Source organism: Lepisosteus platostomus, chromosome 3 (genome assembly GCF_059453375.1).
Source record: "Lepisosteus platostomus isolate fLepPlt1 chromosome 3, fLepPlt1.hap1, whole genome shotgun sequence".
Lineage (NCBI taxonomy): Eukaryota > Metazoa > Chordata > Actinopteri > Semionotiformes > Lepisosteidae > Lepisosteus > Lepisosteus platostomus.
The window spans coordinates 10,132,839-10,152,140 of NC_142613.1; the positions used below are offsets into that span (position 1 = coordinate 10,132,839).

General features: G+C 39.2%; 1 protein-coding gene across 2 annotated transcripts; it reads right to left on the reverse strand.

Moving 5' to 3' along the window:
• Positions 1-2,989: 2,989 nt before the first annotated feature.
• Positions 2,990-17,535, reverse strand: arhgap25 (Rho GTPase activating protein 25). 2 transcript variants are annotated; one of them, XM_088624426.1, is made up of 11 exons: positions 17,119-17,535; positions 11,547-11,746; positions 10,943-11,030; positions 9,675-9,788; positions 9,022-9,229; positions 7,599-7,731; positions 6,853-6,926; positions 6,193-6,314; positions 5,484-5,671; positions 4,651-5,177; positions 2,990-4,339 (listed from the first exon to the last, which is right to left on the reverse strand). In XM_088624426.1, the coding sequence occupies exons 1-11, from the start codon at positions 17,174-17,176 to the stop codon at positions 4,132-4,134; spliced, it is 1,920 nt and encodes a 639-aa protein (XP_088480552.1). In that variant the 5' UTR covers positions 17,177-17,535; the 3' UTR covers positions 2,990-4,131. The 2 variants fall into 2 exon arrangements, with proteins under 2 accessions (XP_088480552.1, XP_088480553.1); XM_088624427.1 differs by having other exon boundaries at positions 4,651-5,174; positions 17,119-17,534.
• Positions 17,536-19,302: the final 1,767 nt, after the last annotated feature.

The window sequence follows — 19,302 nt, forward strand, 5'->3', positions numbered from 1 at the left end:
TGATTACTTAGAAGGGCTATTCCAAAACACGTGCCTCACACTGAAAATGTGACAAATTCCCTCATTACAGCTAAGAATGGTTGATTAACTGTCCAGTAGGTGGATGGCAGGGTGTGAGATATTCAGATAAGACCACAGCAAGATGCAATGATGAGTCCACAGGGGATAATCCAATCAACCTTCTGAACTCTTTTCTAAAGCTCTGCTGCAGTCTTCTTCACATTACCCCCACAACCCACCCAATTTACCTGTCAGGTATTTAACGTTGGTGTTAAGTGCCAGAAGTAAAACTGATGACCAAAATGTTCTCCATATGGTACATTGGACATTCTGTTAAAAACTGGAATTTTCTGCTGAAAACCTCTTTCAGTATGTTTAAGGATTTTGGATTTGCACACTTACAATATGTCCTGTGTTACCTGTTGTGTTAAGCAGAACCTGGTTATTTTAAGTTCTGAAACTGTCCATCTTAAAATGTTGAATGACTTGGTATGTATGTATATGGAAACATACAAATATTGTAAAAAACACACAGTCATTCTTTTGTGACTTTATGGATATCATGCCACAAATATTGAATCTAAATATTTTTGATTCTCTTTAACAATATTTCACATTATTCAGAACATAATCCTTAAAAGTGTTCACATGTACAGTATGTACTGTTCAAATGGTCAATGAAACCTAACGTTTGCAGGTCTCAAGATCTAGAAACAATGGAGAGAAGAGAAGGTGTTTACTGAGGTATAGCAGATCCGAGATAGATACACTGATCAAGAGGAATAGTCTGGTTTACCTTAGTTAACATCTTGTTCAATAATAAAAAGTCATTAACAGTCCAGAGACAAAGGATAAAAGACAGTCAGGCAGAGGTAGGGGAACACACATGAGGGAGGAGGAAACGGGATGAGAAGAGAGAGGAGAGTGCCAGGCGAGATGACCTTGTTCGAATCAACCTTAAAGACCAGGTTTTAACGAAGAATTTGAACCTTGATTAAGAGAGCCTGCTGTTCTGTGTGTTATTTTAGGAAACTCGAGTTTCCTTTTATAAGGAATTCCCAGGCATTCTAAAGATGTTCTCTCCAGGTTAATGGATGCAATCAATTTTCGAATGTGGAGATAGGAAACTGTTCACTTTGTAACATGCAAATTTATAGGAAGAGAGATTTAGCTTTGGGATGTATTCTGTTTTTTTTTAGGATGCAGGTTTAACTCTCTTGTTGGCCTATTAGGCATTATAGAGGATTTCTGAGTACTGGGTTAGTGCTCTGGGTTTTTGTTTGGTTGGGCAGGATGTAGGCCTCTGAGATGCTATGTTTGTAAATATAGTAAATTATATTTGGTGTGTTATATTGTGTGTTGTTTAGTTTGTGCTTTTGTCATTGTTAATTTTTACCTAATGTTGCCTCTCATTTGTTACTCTTTTTGTACAGCTATTCAAGAGAGCAAAGAACTCAAGTGTCTTTAATTATACCAACTGCTCGGGTGTATTGATTGGCATATCTTTTACAGTTTGGGGGTTATGATTATTTATTTTAATGATTAATTATCCCACTCTATTTAGTATTTTTGTAACCTTCTTCTGTATTTGTAACAGTACTCTATGCAATAAGTCATTAGCAGACATTGTTAAGCAGTTCATAAGCGCAATTCCAGGTATCCTAACAAGGCATTGTTCTTCCTGAAAGATTCCTGCGTGACTTTTTGACATAGCAGTTAGATGGGCACACCACCTAAATTTAAGAGTGTCTGAGTCTGAAATTCTCCATGGTGTTAAATGTATGATAAGGGGTCTGTGTGAAGACAGTGTGATGCTGATGGCAGTCTGGGAGATGACACTGTCTACTGACAGCTCCCTGTCTTTCTCCTTTGGCGTTCCCCCAGAGCTTCTTCCTGCTGTCACAGGGATTAATAGCTATACTAGAGACCTTAATAGGTGCTTCGAGCTTCTATGGTGGTGTAATCCTTCATGGCTCCTGTTGAATATTAAACTCATGTCTTTTTTTGTACATTATCCATTGATTGTTTTGCATGACCTAAAGAGGTCCTAGAGAGAAGCTAATTGTATAAGATTTCAAGGCATAAACACTGATTTACAGAAGCAGAGAATAAAATCTGCTTAGTAGTAATGACTACAAGTAAAATTAATATATTCTCTCTAAATAATACACCACTTGTCATCTGTGAAAAAAGTATTTGACAATCCTGAAGATCCCTTTACACAACATCACGTTGTTGTCCACTGGGAGAGCAAAATCATGGCACTACATGGTCTTGTGTTGCATCTACTGTACATGTGTTCTACGGGGCTGATCACATCAGGGGAAAGGGGTAACACAGAGACAGTCTCAGAAAGGAGAAGTACCTCTGGTTTTCATGACATTTTCTTGGACAAGGTGCAAAGCTTTCTGAACTGGTATTTCCCACCAGCTTGAAGCTTGACAGACATCCTGTTATCTGTCCTACGATGTCTTGCATAATACCTCAGTCTAATGAGGTGCCTAGGCTTTTCTCAGCTATGTGTGTTTAAAAAGCCTGCCCCTGGTGCCTTGATAACGTGCCTCTTCTGACTAGCAGATGGATCTCATGTAGTGAAAGCGGTGCTCCAAAGACATTCCTGACATTGCTTGTAATGGTATATTCTGTTACCATCAAACTAAGACTGATTTATTTTTAAAACTGAGACTACTTTGCCTTGCAGGTTGGTGAGAAAAAAATTGGTTTGGCAGCGTAAAAAACTCTGCATTATGTAACTTAATAATGCAGGGGACCTGTAACTAAAGTCTTAATGCAGAAACTTCGTTTTGGTAATTGTGTTCCTCTCTTGACCGAAATAGTGTGTAGTGCTGTATCTTACAACATATTGAATACCATATGTGTTCATAGAGAACATCCACAGCTTGATGCATTATTAGTCTTTATGTACCTACAGTAACGGTATACGTTTATATGCAGAAGACAAGAGTTGTTAAATACATCAGACAATACGTTTTTATATAGTTGTAAAGATTGACAGTAGCTTTTATTCAAGTATTTCATGTATTTGGGTTGTATATGATACTATACAATAGTTATCCAGTGTAAATAAGAAAATACTGAATGATAAAATAATACTGAAGCGTCTCCTAACGGATTCTGCATACCCAACATGAAAACTGAAGGCCCCATCATTTGTACTGTGGTGCATAATATAAAATATTATATTCCAAATTTTAAAAAAGAAACAAAAACAAAGAACAACAATCCAAAAATATTTTCAACATTCAACTCTGTTCCAGACAGATTAGCTGTAACGCCTGAAAATCCTATTGTGTTTTCGTTTTTCTTATATACAAAATATCATTATAAATCTTTTAAATATATGTTGTGCTGCAAGGGAATGAAGCAATATCAGGTCTTCTCCCTCAGTCTGTGCTTTGACACCTGGGGTTAGGTCTCTGTTGCACATGAATAGCAGTAGTTCGGACCTTCATCCTGCACTATCACTCAGGTTTTATTTCTATGACATCTGCCGTGTAAAACTCCAATGATTTGGATAGTCCACAAAGCATTAAAGACAAAGGCATTAGACTGCAGCAGAATGATGCCTTTCTGTACCAGTTCAAACCTTACAAACGTTTACCATGGTACATTAGGAAAACATTTCTGCAGTTGTACTGTGGTTGTACTTGTCAATTATTTTGCAGTGCAATTTAATTTGCTTTTCTGTCCTGGAGTATCTTGAAGAAATTCAAGGTAAATCCACTTTGGGTACTTATTGTCCTAATCAAGACTAGCCAATGAGAAAAATGCAAACATTATTTCCAGTGGCCCACAAATTTCAGTGAGGATCATGGGAGACTTACGCATTTCTGTAAAGGGGAGCATAAGAAGAATTATATTCCCTGGTAGATGACCAGTCCCACTGATTATGCGCCAGGAAGTGAGCTTTTATTAATAAATCTCATTGTTAAAATTAACAAATTCTTGAATGAGCTAAACCTAGGTTATATTTAACCTCATCACCATGCTTGCATGCTATTTTTCTTCCATGCCATGCATTAACCATCTATGCCCTGATTTTGAGCCACTGCCTATACTGCATTGAGGGGCAGTAGTAAGGCCAAGGCGTCCTGTATTTTTGCCTTGAAATTAAGAGGGCCCAGCAGTGGCTTTTTCTCTAGAGAGGAACTGCTGGATCTCACAGTCTAGAATTTGGTTCCGTTTCTCTGCCTCCTCCCGGGCCCTGTCTGCATTTCGAAGGCGGATCTCCAGAGCAGTATTCCTCCGTTTCTCCACTTCCAGAGACGCCCTCAACTCAGCCACTGTGGCCGAAAGCTCATTGTTCCTCTTCTGCAGGCTGAATAAACACAAGCACATGCTGGGTGAGTTTCATTAAGTACTATCTTCTACAGCTTTCAGCCAGGAAACGTGCTAACAACAATTTAAAAAAAAGAAAATCATTTTAAAAAATGCGTGAACTCCAAAAGCAGCAAAACATTTGATCTCTTCTTTCCTTAGGACTAGAGAAGTAGTGTCAGTAGTGTTGCATTACATCTGCACCTAAGCATAGTGTTTATCTTAAAGTGAGATTGTAAGAATTTTCTTTAATTATCGTTAGATATTCTAAAGAAAATATTTTGAAGTCCTTGTGAAGATGAATATACATACCTATTAATTTGATCTTCATAGACCTTTTGGCTGCCATTGTCTTCCTGCTCCCTGCTCTGGACAGTAGTGGCCTTTTGCTCTTTTTCAGTCTCAGATCTCTGTAATTCCCTGGGCTGCAACACCTCAGCCTGAGCAGATGTGGCTTCCAGAGCTTTGGAGTCAGCCCGTTCAGAAGTTTTCCGCAGGCTAGGGTAAAGAGAGACCCGCTGGAGGTCAAGAATCTTGAAAATATCCTCCGAGAGCGTGCCTTTCTCAGAGTCTGACTCAAGAGGGGAAGATCCTGGCTGGCCCCAGAGGTTAGCTTCTAAAAGCCCAGCCCTCTTCCCACTTCCATTCTTCCTAGAGCCCTCTCCTCCAAAGGAGGACGTACGAGACGGCAGGGTCTGTGTGCGCTTGCGAGGGCTGCCTGTCCAGGGGTCTGTGCATGGGGAAGTGAGGGAATTAGCTCCTTCCAATTCCAAACCATCACTGTCTAGGAGCCTGGCCACATCTTCTGCAGATTCGGACAAAGAACGACTTTCACTCTGCAGGAGGAAAAAGGACAAAGAGGCTGTTGAGAAAGAAACCAATGATTTACCAATTAACAGTGCCTTCGCAATGTTTTGAAGGTTGCGTTGGAACAACAAGACTTTCAGAGAGGAAGATATTAAGAATATAGTGCCAAATGCTGTGACAAGTGGGGGACAAGATAAACATATTTCATTCCTGAAGGATCCAGTATAATTTTAGAAAACTGGAGACTTGTTTTTGCTTTACTAGCTTTTTAATAAAGCTGAAAAATGTAAAATATAGTACAGAAGAAGCATGCAATGCAAATCTGTTGAGATACTCACTATGTCATCCTTGGCGCTGTCTGTGGGTCCTTCTGTAACATCCCAGCCCACAGAGCTACGGGGAATATTGGACTTCTTATTGTCACTCTTCTGAGGTGGGGGGGATGGAGCCACATCTTTGGATTTTGGGAAGAGCTCATTGTGAAGGCTTATCATCACTGTCATGAGCTTCTGAATCTGGGGTGTGCCTGCAGATTACAGGGTCACATAAAATGAATCCATTTCGATGACTCACTATTTCTGTTATATAAGAACGCCTGTAGGCTAGATGAGCAGAATAGTGTCCTGTTGCCTGTGACCGATCTTGTCTATATTGTAATACATGGGGTAATACCTGATTTATTTGTCATGAACTAATTGCAACCTGGAAAATCTACATTGTATGCCCTTCCCACCCATATTTTTTTGTGTTTAAAAAACATTGGGTTTTGAACAACTCCTCATGATGTTTAATTACATAGGTAACAAAACAACAAGATGAAAGGTCATGTCTTTAAAACTGATTTTTGAATCCTTTTATTGGCCAGGTAATTCAATCAACACATTCTCATATACAATGTACAGTTGAAGACTACCCATTCATACAGCAGGTCATTTACTCAGATTAGCAATCTGAGTGCCTGGTTCAAAGGTACAACAGCAGCATTCAAAGCAGGATTTGAACACGAAACCCCCAGCTACTGTAGGAGTCCTAAGAGCCAGAGCTCACCTTTCATGATGGTGACGGGATCTTCAATTCGGGGTTTCAGCAAGTTGACACCTATGACTGTGGCAAGGTTCTCAACACTCATTTTATTTACACCCGAGTTCAGCTGGATTTCATATAGAAACCTGCAACAAGAAAAGAAACTGCATTCAAGTGACAAACAGGCATGATTCACAGCAAATAATTCCTTCATCCTCTAGTGTTCAGCATGTCTTGAGCACTCTTACAGGCAATGAATGGATCCAGCAATCTGCTCTACATGTTTGGCATCTGTTACAGGGCAAGAGTGATAAAACAGGCTAATACTGGGATTTCAGTGTAGGCAATGGTTAGACCTTCTTTTACATGGGATAGGAAACGAATGATCTCTGCTGGCCAGATACTGGAGGTGCATGAAGCCCTTAATATAAAACCAGTGAGGGCACGTTTTGTCATTGTCCGAAGCTCAGCATATTCTTTTTTCAGAGCACAGGGCTCCTTGTTCGAGTCTTCACTCGAGAATACATAGCCTGATCATATATTCATTTTTTCTTTACATACTGTACACCAATCAGTCAGAAGGCATGAAATGTGATTTCTAAACAGATAGTTCCAAATCATGAAATAAAAAAGACCAATTGAGCTGCACACAGAACATTAGCAAGAAAATTAAATGTAGCATACCTGCAGATGTAGCTGAGAAGTTTGTAGTTGGCTCTGGGAAGGAGGGAAATCTGCTTCTCTATTTTCACTCGACCCTGGAACATATTTAAGTCATACTTGTGTTAAATATTTCAGACTGTGCATCACAGAATATTGTCATCAACAACCTTTTGTGTTAGAATGCAGCAATTTTTTTTTAGTGAACAATTATCCCTATGGATATTTTAAATGAATGCAACAGTTAAAGGATAATTGGAAATGTATGCTATCCATTCATCATCAGATAACTTACTCCTGGCTGGGATCATGGTAACCTAGAGCCTATCCTGGCATCATAGTGCACAGGAAGCCGGTACCACACAGTGCACACACCAGTTAACCTAGACACCAATGCCTTTGGAAAGTGAGAGAGATCTAAAGCACAGGGTGAAAAACCCATGCAAACATGGGGAAGAGCATGCACACTCCACACAGAATGTGCCCCAGTCCAGACAACACGCAAGACCTGAGAAGCAGCAACTCAAAATGACACACCCTCCCGGTGCCAGTACTACATCCCTAAACTAATTGCCAGTTAAATAATAATTGCATAAATAATTGCCATCGTGGCTATTAACAAATAATTTAGTGGCTGTCAAGTGTCGCTGTACTTGCGTCTGTCTCTTTAGCTGACTTTCCACATGGTCCATTGATAATGGAAAAAGATCAAACATCAAAACATCAAAATATGCAGATGGGTGTACAGTACTGTATGCGGTAGCACCTACCAGCTCTGGGTTAGTGCTGAGAAGCTGGCTGCAATCCAGAAAGTCCTCGTACTGGCACCAGGGCACTACAGGCTGAGGAAGCTCCCGGAGGTACAACTTGAACAAGGAGGCCACCGTGTGGACATCAGTGTCACTGCAAGACAAAATCATCATACGACTTTTGAATGTATTTATAAAAAATAGAGCACAATCAAAATATTTTTATTCCTCCACTTTTGATGTTCCTCCCTCTTATTTTATAAAAAACAAAAAAAGTTATATTAGGCTTATTTTATAGGGCAAATCTTGATATTTTGGTAAAAAAAAACAACTCAATATACAATATATTGAAAATGACACTGCATGTTTTTCAAGAAGACTCCAGGACTGGCACATTGGGAAATCTATCTTATTGGAGAATTATTTAAAAAGAGGGGAGAGTGGAATACATTCCTTCCCAACAGCTTACAGATTTAGAAAACATCTCTCTGTTTTTGCCATAATAACCAACAAAACAAGCTGTTTTGTGTTTTACGGTCAGGAATAAAAGTGGAGGTAGATCAATAGGTCGAAAAAATACAGTATATGCATTGCAAGACAACAAATGCAAGAAATGGGAGCAACAGTCAATCCAGCCCATCAGCTTTATTGTGGTGTGCGATGCTTGCTGTTGTGCAGTCTGAACATCCTTTGGAGGAGCATTCTGAATAGACAGGATGTGGTTGAGTGAGAAAGAGGGTGTGGAGGCTGCAAGTTGTTTCTCTGTACTTCAGTGACTGTGGGCTACCTGGCTGTCTGTGGCTTCCACAGGAGAGAACTGAGCAGTGAGTCAGCAGGAAGAAGGTGGGGCTGCATCATTACTGTAACATAATACAGCTTTGGACACCATGGACTCATGTCCAGTACAGTATGTAGGTCACAGACTGTGATTTCTCAACCTCTTCATAATTGCTTTGGCTTTGCTTTTTTTTTTAAATGCACACCTAACTTTGTACTGCAAATGTTTTCCATGCTACTCCCATGCAATCTCTTAAGGATGAACCATACAAACTATATTAATATGAACAGAGCATTTATGATTTTAAAATTAAGTCTGTACCATGTTCATTTTCTTTTTTTACAAATCTGTAGTTCCTGTAAACAACCTATGGACATACAAGACACTTTATCAGGAACAATAAAGAACAACACTGAAAACTGGTGCAGAAAAAGTTTTCTTTGTTAACCCACTTGGAAGCTGACTGTTTCTGCTTCTCTAGGATCCACTGCTACCAAAAAAGAGTTTGGCTTTCATTTTTTAATCGATGTTGTCAAAAATAACCCAGTTCACAGCACAGATATCCTGCCAAGGCCAGGTGGAAGAAGACAATGCAATCAAAATGTCAGCTGAAACTCACTAATCTAATACAAAATGCATGTGCAGCTGTCACCTCCAAGAACGTACCTTGGGAAAGAGGGTCTCTCTCCTGCATCAAAGGCGTCTCTGAACTGTTTCACCTGGTTGTCCTGTCCCGGCAGACGGAAAATGCCCTCCTCGCTTAGCCCGTGTTCCCGGATGAATTCGGCACACTTCTCCACTAGAATAGGCACGGAGTGATGCCCGAACTTCTGCTCATACAGCAAAGTGTCTGCAAGATTCTGCCCAAAGACAGCTATAACAGAGAGTAGGGGGGCTGTTACATCACCACAGAGCATTGAAACCACCTCTCGGTAAACTGGGGAGGGTGTTTCGACCTGAGGTGCCATTACAAAGATGACCTAATGTGAAAAGGTTGAAAATCAGTTCTTATCCATTTGCAAATGTTGCTGATGTAATTTGAATGACTTCCTAATGAAGTGTACATTATGGCCATTGGAGAGGACTTACAAAAGTCTGCATGAAATTGGTTACTGCATTGTGCCTCCTGCAGTATGTAATTATCGGGCATTCTTTGGAAAGTCTTATGAACCCCAGGTACAGTAAATTGATTTATGTTATTGCAAGTCAATGTAAATAAGTAGAACATACTGGTTAACTGTGCAATTCATACTTGACATGCATAAATATGAAGCTTTAATACAAAGTGGTGGATTTGTGGGCTTGTGTGTCTTGTGTACCTCCACTGGAGGGCGCTCCTATCATCCTGCGGATGGTTTTGACCCACTCCTCCATTTCGTTCTGGGAATTTGCCATAAGGATGTGGGAATCCCGCTCTCGGTCCCCAAAGCCACCTGTAAGGCAAGCCTTGGGTCAGCTGAGCCTGAGTTGCAGATTAACCCCTTGGCTGAGATCAAGTCCAGAACACTATACATAACTACTGTAAGGCTGGCCATATCCCTGACACAGACGAGAGATGTAGGTAAATACTCTTCAGCTCCTTGAGGAAAGCAGAAGTTATCACTGAATCACGTAATGTGCTTGTCACCTCCCACTGACCAAAGTGTTAGAATAATGTCTAGAATATTATACTGTGTCCACAGGAAATAAGCAGGTCTCCAGAGAACTTCTTAGAACTGTCAGTGGAGGGGAATTTGTTGCCTTATTCATGTGGCAGTGAGCTTTTGCATCACAGATACTGCAATTATTACAGTAAGGCAGAATAAACTGTGAAGTGCCTATTTACATCCTCCAGAACGTGAATAGATTGACATTGAATATAATTATGTTAAAGAGCAGACCAGCTTGCTCAGCTCTACTGAGGCAGAAACAAAGCTTAGATGCAACTAACAGAAAATAGTATTTTGGGCTGGTCTAACACCTGGCATACACAGTACAGTCCCAAAGAGATTACATGAAAGTCCCCAAAAATCCCAGTAACCATAATTAATTTTCACCCTGCCAAGTGCTGAAGTACTATATTGTATTACGAAGTACACTATAGAATCAAATGAATCCCCTTACATCAGTCATTCTAAAAAAAACTGTTTTTCAGCCCAGTGCTATTATTTAAACAAGAAATAAGAGAAATATTTGAGGGCTATGATAGTATAACAAAGCCAGAATAGGTCAGGTTGACAGATTCACTAGTGAAAAGTATTTGCATGCATAATGGTCACTTAATTATTATCTTAATAATGCAAGCAGATTTAATACCATGCACAATAAGTGAAAAACAATCCAACTGTACTTCTGATGAAAGGTTTAGTAAGTTTATTTTTCAGCTTTTCTTGAAGTTGTAAGGGAACCCAGGGTCAGAGTCTGTCAGCACTGGGATTAATGGTAGCTGTAAAAAGGACAGTGGTGCTTTGTGAAAAGCCTAATTTCAAAGAACATCCCAAGGTTATTCTTTCACTATCCTATAAATCCAGAGACTAATCACATAGAAAAACACAGGGACGCAGCAATACAACTGTAGCATGGTGCAGTTAGCATTTTTGTGCCTTACCTGGGATGATTTCAAATAGAAACTTGCCAGGGTCATCAGCATTCGAAGGAAGTTCATTTATCTGACTGGACTGTAGTGCAATATATCCCTAGACATAAGAGACACACTCAGTTCACTGATTGGTGGGTTAGCTGTGTAATGAAAAGAGCAGGACTGTTCAGATTTATGATGCACTTGAGCCAGAACTGTAGCATCTCTGCCAATTCATCAGGTTAGAAGTAGGACTTATTTTAAATTGGTTTATCTGTATATAGTCTGTCTTAGTTTTCACTGATTATTAAGAGTATATAGTGTGTACAATGTATATGAACCCGTTGTGTAACAAAGCACAAAATCCCAAGAGTGGAACAACCAATACATGTATTTTCCAGCAGTAAGAAGTCAGAAAATTCAAAGAATAGTTCTTTTTAAAAGAAATAAGCCATTGCACCTTCTTATTTGCTGTGTTTTGTGATTTTTATATTGCACCACAGCAACAAATGTGAATAATCAAACAACAGTTTTTTGCTGCATTTAAGTAAACAGACAAGGACTAGTGAAATGAAGGAGTTAACACACATACTGTAGCTGTGTCACATTCACACAGAGCCCACCCCTTTCTCACCTGGCAAGTACTGTCCTTGTCATCCTTGTAGTAATAGAGATTTTGTCCCTTCAGCACAAAGTACTTCAGCTGCCAGTTCTTCACTATTGACCTCTGCTTCTTCAGCCAGCCTGTCTTCAGTGGTCTGTCCAGGGAGTTCGAGGAGCCAGGCTGGCCCAGGCCAGAGGAGGGGTCGGCTGGCATGACGCTCTTAGACCGAGCTGCCAGGGGAAAGGGCAAGTTGAGCATAGCCGGCGTTGAAGCAACAACAAGGTAAAAAAAAAAAAAAAAAGAAATCAGAAAAAAAGGCTTGTGAGAGAAACAAGGAAATGACCTTTCAGAATTATACTGGCTGCCTTTACAATCTTTTGCCTAGTACGATTCAGATAAATATTCAATATATAAAAATGTAAATGAAATGGCATTTGAGAGACCAAACTTATTGCTTAGATTTTTGTCCTGAAGCGTCATTTCCTACGATGAACATGCAAGCTTATGTTTTCCCAGCTGTATGCTGTGTCTGTGTGCCTCTGTGTGTCAGCATGCTGCAGCTGGGAGGAAGTAGCCGTCCAGCTTTTGACCTGATCAGTTTCCTGTTGAGCAAATTGTTTCATATGGGTAGTGATTGTTCCATAGAAGGAAAAGCCTTTTTACAAAGTGTGCTATAGGCTGACTGGGGCCCGTGGGTCTTGGCTGAATGCAGCAGCAAACTTGGGAGGAAAGAAAAACTGAAAAGCAATTCACAGGAGTACTTCCAAGCTTTGCTCCAGAGCTGAATTTCTAAAGTTGAAGAATTTCCTGAGTTGCTGAACCTAATTGTAGAAGTATGAAGATAATGGAGATGACTATCAAGCTAGAAATAATACAGTTGAGGAGAACAAAAATAAAGTAAGTGCTATGGGTTTTGCCACTTAAGTTTAGGGATTTTAAAAAAAGGGCTCTGTATGGAGAGAGCAAATGTGGAGCAAAGTTTTTTTTTGAAGCACAATGACTTTGAAAGTTCTTCTGCAACACCTCAAACCACAGAAATAGAAATGTGAACTCAACCAATGCAAAATGTGAAGGCAAGAGCTTTTCTTGGTCTTGGAGAACAGAAAAAAAAATGTTTTGAAGAAAATCACAATGATTGACAGTAGGCCAGGTTTCCTAGCAATGCACTACCCTCCAGTACAGCTCTCAGCTTACGTTTAGGGAAGTACAAATGGGCGAATTTTCAGGTGTGGCCGTAAAATGGCTGAATCAACAGCAGACTCTGCTTGCCTACACAAACCTACAGCACCCACAGTGATATGAGTGTTAAATGAACTCTGGTGCTTCAGTGGAACAAGTCCCAACAATACCAGCATTACCCAGACAGCTTTAATTTAAAAAATTGAACTTGTTTGTTATGGTTTCAAGGAACTGCTTAAGAGCAACAGAGCCCTTTTTCATACTTTTAAAAAGCAATAACTAGAAATATGATGTAAGACTTAAAAATACACACAGGTGGAGTGCAGGGGTCATTTATGTTAAACACCTTTAGTGAAAATTTCCCTTGATTGTTCTCTTGAAATGCCGCACAAAGAAGACAAATGCATTTCTAATTTTAAGTGAAAACTGACCATATTTAGCACATTAGGTTTATAAGTGTTTTACATCTATCAGACAGGGCCCAACTGAGAGATACTAATGACTGAATACAGGGTGGTGTACCTCCAGCAGAGTTCTGTCCAAATCAATATTGTTATGCAGTACATCATGGATGATCTGATCCCCAGATTACATCAAAGTTATCTATCTGATTTTTGTAATTCTTTCATAACATGGTGTATTTGTTTATTGTGTTATAAAGAATGGAGTGCCTGAAAATATACAAAGTACATACATTTGAAGTACCGCATTACAGAAACAGTGCTGTACAGTGCACATTAATGCAAAGTACATGGTCAATGAGAAATAAAATAATTTGTAAATACTCTGTGATATACTTTTGTCTGATCAGCCTGTGACTGCCAGAAAATGTTGGAAGCCAGACCATCTATTTTTGAATAATTGTTTAGTTTTAATGGCAAACGAGTTTAATGGTAGAGTGCTTATCCTGCATCCTTTGTAACAATCGAAAGTAAAAACAAAATCATAAAGGAAGTCTGCATTTATCTGTTTTTAGACATATTTGGGCACAAGTTCATGTTAATCTGGCACAGCAGTTTTAAGTAACGTCTAACTATTATCTGACAGTCACTTCATTTACAGGATGCTTAAGAAGAAGGGCTGGCACTGTCTAAGACAGATAAGATATCAGGTTTTATCCTGTAAATGAGAAATGTACGCAGAGTTTTGGGAGAAACTGGGGAAGGCATGAGAGAAAACCACCTGCAATACCAAAACACTGTCTTATCAGAAGTAACCAGTGCGTCCATGACCCGACCAAACAGGAAGTCTCACCATCATGCAGGAAGAAGATTTTTAAGATCTCCACCTAAATACAGCTGCTTCATCTTTTCTCAAAGAACCATTGGCCCTTTGAGAAAGGTCTTCAACCTGGCACTTCATTTAAACTGTCACATTTACTAAACGTTACCGAATGTATCATACAGTAGCAAGTAGACTGCAAGAGGCATTACTAATTATGATACAATGTTAAGTAATACATTTCTTTAGCATGTCTGAAATTTTATAATGGATGATCAGTAATCCTAAAGCATTAACTAAAGCATGAGTGAAATAATACTGCAATGGAACAGATATATTTTGCCCCTCTTTGTATGTACAGTAAGGGTATTAATTCATTATAGACCAAATTAAAGAACAACTCCAGTCTGTCTGCCCTTTCCAAGTTACAGACCCCCAACCTGACTAGTGGATTTTCTCTAGCAAAAGAAAGAAGCTTCTGGAAAACCTAACGCCATCATCAAAACCCAATCTTGTCATTTTTGACCTGGGCTGAAGTGTAAGAAATATTTTGTGTATTCCTATTTGATAATACCTCTTTTTAGGGTATTGAACATTGTTTTGTCCTAGCAAGGGAAGATGTTGTCCTAGCAAGAATTGTACCTATAGGATGTGGTATACAGTAAATAGCTGATGTGGGCAACACTTAGATGCCTGTAATCTTTTGTCAGTAACGTATTAAAATTTTAATATCTCACTAGGCCAAAGTAGGAGGTAACCTCCATGTTCCATTTAAATGCTGAGTGTGAAACAGTCCCCTGGGTTGAAACTTTAGGATTTTGTATACCTGAATCAGATCTGCTCGGTACTGGACTAAGGAGATTCATGTTCCTCAGCCTGACTGTATACAACAATCCCCTGAGGAACCAGGAATCACCTTTGTTGCTTGGCTTTGAATTCTCAGGGGGTAACTTCTGTAGTCTGGTGAGCCATTTCAGAAAGCAATCCTGGCATCACTTGTGCCCAGATGGCAGTACAAGCAAACCAGCTGTGTCTGCTGAAGATCAGAAAGGAGTGACACGGAGTGGGGTTGTTTTATCTGAGTGAGAACTGGTGAAATTGCAGGTTTGGTGCTAATATTCTAGCCTTTGTAAGTGAGACATCTTTATGAGTCTTCCTTAATTTCTTTTCCGACTGACATTTGTCTGATCTGAATGTAAAGCCGTTAACCCTATTTTATTCGACTGCATCACAAAGCCCTGCATACAGTATCTGCTTAGAGGCATGTCTCACTGACAAACATACAAAGCTGGCAATTTGAAACCCTCTGTAGTGTGTTTCTCTTCTCACTTGGCTCACATTTCACACACCATCACAATACAGCAATAAGCCCTCCTTTAATTCACAGCCCAGTGTAATGTCCTCACATTCAAGGTAAGATTAAATGAGAATTATTTGGATTGGGACTGACCTATGTGATTGATTAAGAATTTGGTAAATGTCACTCAAGTCATTTTTGATAAAATTAATTGCATATGTGTAAAAGTTTTAGGATCCCTTTAAAATATGTGGTGTCAAAATATTTGTGTGCCGCTCTGTAAAGAGACTAAAAATAAGACAATAGGATACATGTTCAAAAAAAAGGGACCGGCTGGTTCTCAATCTCCATGCCTTCCTTTTAATAACAGCTCTCATACTTTCTAGTGATGTCTTTCGGCAGACAAGTCAGCAAGGTGCTTAAACCTTGTGTGAATCCTTAATCCTGGACCTGGAGCTGCAGAATATTACTGAGACATAACCCATATGTTAAACTGCAAAGAATGACATTTGTAAAGCAATTAAATATAATGATTCCTGTGAAGTGTCTAGGAGAATGTTGTTTCGTGGAACTCAGCATTACATAGATGTGAACCACTGTATCTTTATTTAAAGTGAATGAATGGAAAAAACAGTCCAATATGACACTGCTAAAAATGACTTCCGCATCTGATCTTTTTAAATGAAAAACATTGCCACACTGCTGTCCAGCTTAACTGCTTGACTTCTGTTTCATGTTTAAAACATAACAAGTTTTTACAGAACATTACTGACTGATATCAGTATTTCATCATAATGGCACGTTACAATATTTTCAAAAACTTGCACGGAGCATTGTTGAAAGCCTCCACTTCAAACCTTTCAAATTACAAATGCAACACAAACTACAATGCATTATAAGGGGTAGCTGCAAACCATAGTCTATCAAGAGCTTGTTCAAATTTCTTAACCTTTTTCAACTGAAGTAAAACTGACCATTATTACTAAAACTACATAATGATCTCAAGGGTTATGTACTGTACAGCTATATTTTTAATATATTTTCATAGTAAGCCTGATAAACTATACTGACATAATTGGAGCTCATTTTTGTTCCAATTAAACTTCAAAAGTTACAGTTGTTAATGCTAAGACCCACTGCCTCCAAACTATGTCATTTGTACTGTACTTTGTCTCACCTTCAGTGACAGAAACCGACAAACAGGACATGGATAAACAACATAGCAGGACATGGATAAACAGCTAACTTCAGCCTTGTTTCAGTAGCTTTTACAAAACTGTATGATGCAAAAGCACGCAGATGTCGAAACTTGAGGTGGAAGACAGAGGTTTTGAATTCAGCTATTGTGAGTTAAAGATCAAAGTTATGATGGAACTTGCATAGAAGAGGAAATCTGTCTTCCGGCAGCATTAGTGGTGTGTGCAAGCTGTAAACGCATGGCATTAGAACGAAACATGCCAGAGGAAATCACTCTGAACCAACAAATCAGAAAGATACTAGATTCGACAGCTCATGGTGCAAATTGACCATGACAAACTACATGTCAGTAGCAGGCGATAGAGATGATAGTGGTCCATTTTCTAGAATCCTTTTTACTATGATTTTACTGGTACAGAAAAAAACACTGCTGCTTGACAGTCTTCTGTTATACTTAAATATAATTCTCCACGTTTGAGAATGTATTTTACTAATAAATATGCAACACCCCTTTATTGCAAGTTTAAAACGGATACGCCATCATGAAGACTTAGCAGCAACAGGGTTAGCATCCCTGAACAGAGGCAGCCTATATGACAGAGAGCAAAGGGGAAGTTGTCTTAGCAGAAGCATCAAGTGTGCGTAACCCAGTGCCCGTTCCCCTTCTCTATAACCAGAAGCAAATGCTTTAGTCGAACGTGCTCTTACCTATCTTGCTGGCTTCAGCTCGGAGGTTGAAGTCCCAGTTCCGAATCTTGAGTGACATTTCTCCTACAGGAGACTCACCTACAACCGTTTTTAGAGAAACAAGGGAGTTAATGATATCAGATGCTCTTTCACTTCACTTCCTCCTTCCTGTGTGCTGACCTTTTTTTCTTCTTCTTTTTCTCTTCTTCTGCTCACTCCTCACAGACCCGTTACCTACAGCCCAGCCACGACAATTTCTCCCCCCCCCCTCCAAACTGATGCTTTTAAGGATGAAGGATTTCCTTTAGAAGTCTTTGTTGGCCTCTCCTGCTCCTTTTCTGTTGATGAGAAATGACCTCTTTTCTCCTGACACTGATCACATCACTCCGTTACCCAGATATCTCATCTCACGCCCCTATCGTTTGGCTGGTTCTTCGTGCTCAAGGAAGTGGGTTAATGACTCTGTTTTCTGCTCTTGAGTAAAACAGTGGTTAGATTAGTTACATGCCTAGTTTTGTAGCGGAGGGCGCAAGAAGCGAACGTGGTTATTAAACTATTAATATTGCATTCCAGGGTTATTGAGAAAGAACACAGGACTAATGCCTTCATGAGAATACATCCCTTTTCAGCATAAACAGATGTTTGTTTTCTTTTTGTTTCTATGCCACACTGTTTATTATTTTTGTCATCAATGCTTAACTCATTTTTAATTAAACCCTTGTTGTTCTGTATTAATTCACAGTAGTTTTTTTTTTAGCTACCAGTATTACAAGATTTTCATTTGAATATGACCTCTTCTACAAAAACCACTGTGCTACACTGAGAAGGCTAAGATAAACAACAATATTGTTTTACATAAACGGTATGTATATGTGTAGGAACAAGCAAAGGTTTATTCCATGCTGAAAAGACAAGAAAAGAAACACGTTTTAGATGTGAAGCGCGATATCTTAAGATATCAGAAGAAAACTCCACAGCTGAAACGTTGTTTCTTTTCTTCTCTTTTCAGCATGGAATAAACCTTTACTTGTTCCTTTGCAGCCTTTTGTACATATGCTGACACAGCTACGTATTTGACCTACTATGTATATGTATGTTTTCATATCTTTCTATGACTGCATACCGTACAAGTGAATATCTACATTAATATTTTTGAGGAATCTAAGTGAATAGGTTTAATCAGACTTGAATGCTTTAGCTGAGCACTTATGGATCCAAGATCTTCCAAACTTTTAAAAACTGCAAAAAGAAAGATCAAAGAATAAAATGGTGAAGGCACAAGCTTTCACTCCGTTTGCTATGGGAGTGTAAACTAGTTAAATTACTTATATTTTTACATATATATTTAAATTAACTGTAAATTAGTTCAGGCGCACAAAACTACTTGAACAAGTCACACAATTAGTTGAGTGGCCTCTGTCTGTGTGCAAAATAAAAGAGGTTCACGTGATTTCATCATAAATCCACGTCTCTGTAAGGAACTCGGTGAGATTTTCATTTAAAGCAAAGATTCTACAGCAAAAACCAAGGAGCTCTCCAAACTCAGGGATAAAGATTCAGAATAGCACAGACCAGGAGACAAGTATAAAAACAGAGAAACATTTTAAAGACGCTGAATTACACTTTGAGCAAAGGGAAGTTCATTGTTAACAACTGGGGGACACAGACTCTTCCCAGAACAGACCGTCTCTCCATACCGAGTAGCTGAGCAAAGAGAAACTGCTTAGGGATGCCCCTCGGAGACCAATGACAACTCTAAAAGAGCTACAGAAAATGTCTACGAGACAACAATAACCCAGTGACAGCATAAAACTAGTCTCCACAGAACTGGGAAAAAACCCCATCAAATTCTGCACGGGATTTGCAACAAAGCTTTTATGTGATACTATAAAGATAAGGCAAAAGGTTTTGTGGTCAGACAAGACAAAAGTGTAACTTTATGGTTTAAATGCAAAGCGTTACGCCTGACAAATCCAACATGTGCATGATATTGGTCAACACGATCTTAACTGTCGAGCATGGGGACGGCAGCATTATGTTATAGTGTAGTTCTGCTTTTCATCAGCGGGGACTGGGAATGCCGTCACGAATTATGGGAAAATGGAAAAGCAAAGTACAGTACAAGCAAAACTTGCTCCCATCTCCTAAAGACTGGTTTAAAACATCATCTTTCAGCAGGGAAAAGCAAAATGGCTCCAATTTACC

What these genes read in the sequence shown, in the direction of transcription:
- arhgap25 (XM_088624426.1), bottom strand. Translation starts at nt 17,176, where the DNA reads ATGTCACTCAAGATTCGGAACTGGGACTTCAACCTCCGAGCTGAAGCC. An exon ending in TCTATTTGAAATCATCCCAG is followed by an intron (nt 9,789 to 10,942) that starts GTAAGGCACAAA and finishes CTTGCCTTACAG; the next exon opens with GTGGCTTTGGGGACCGAGAG. An exon ending in GAGAGACCCTCTTTCCCAAG is followed by an intron (nt 7,732 to 9,021) that starts GTACGTTCTTGG and finishes TTTGTCTTGCAG; the next exon opens with TGACACTGATGTCCACACGG.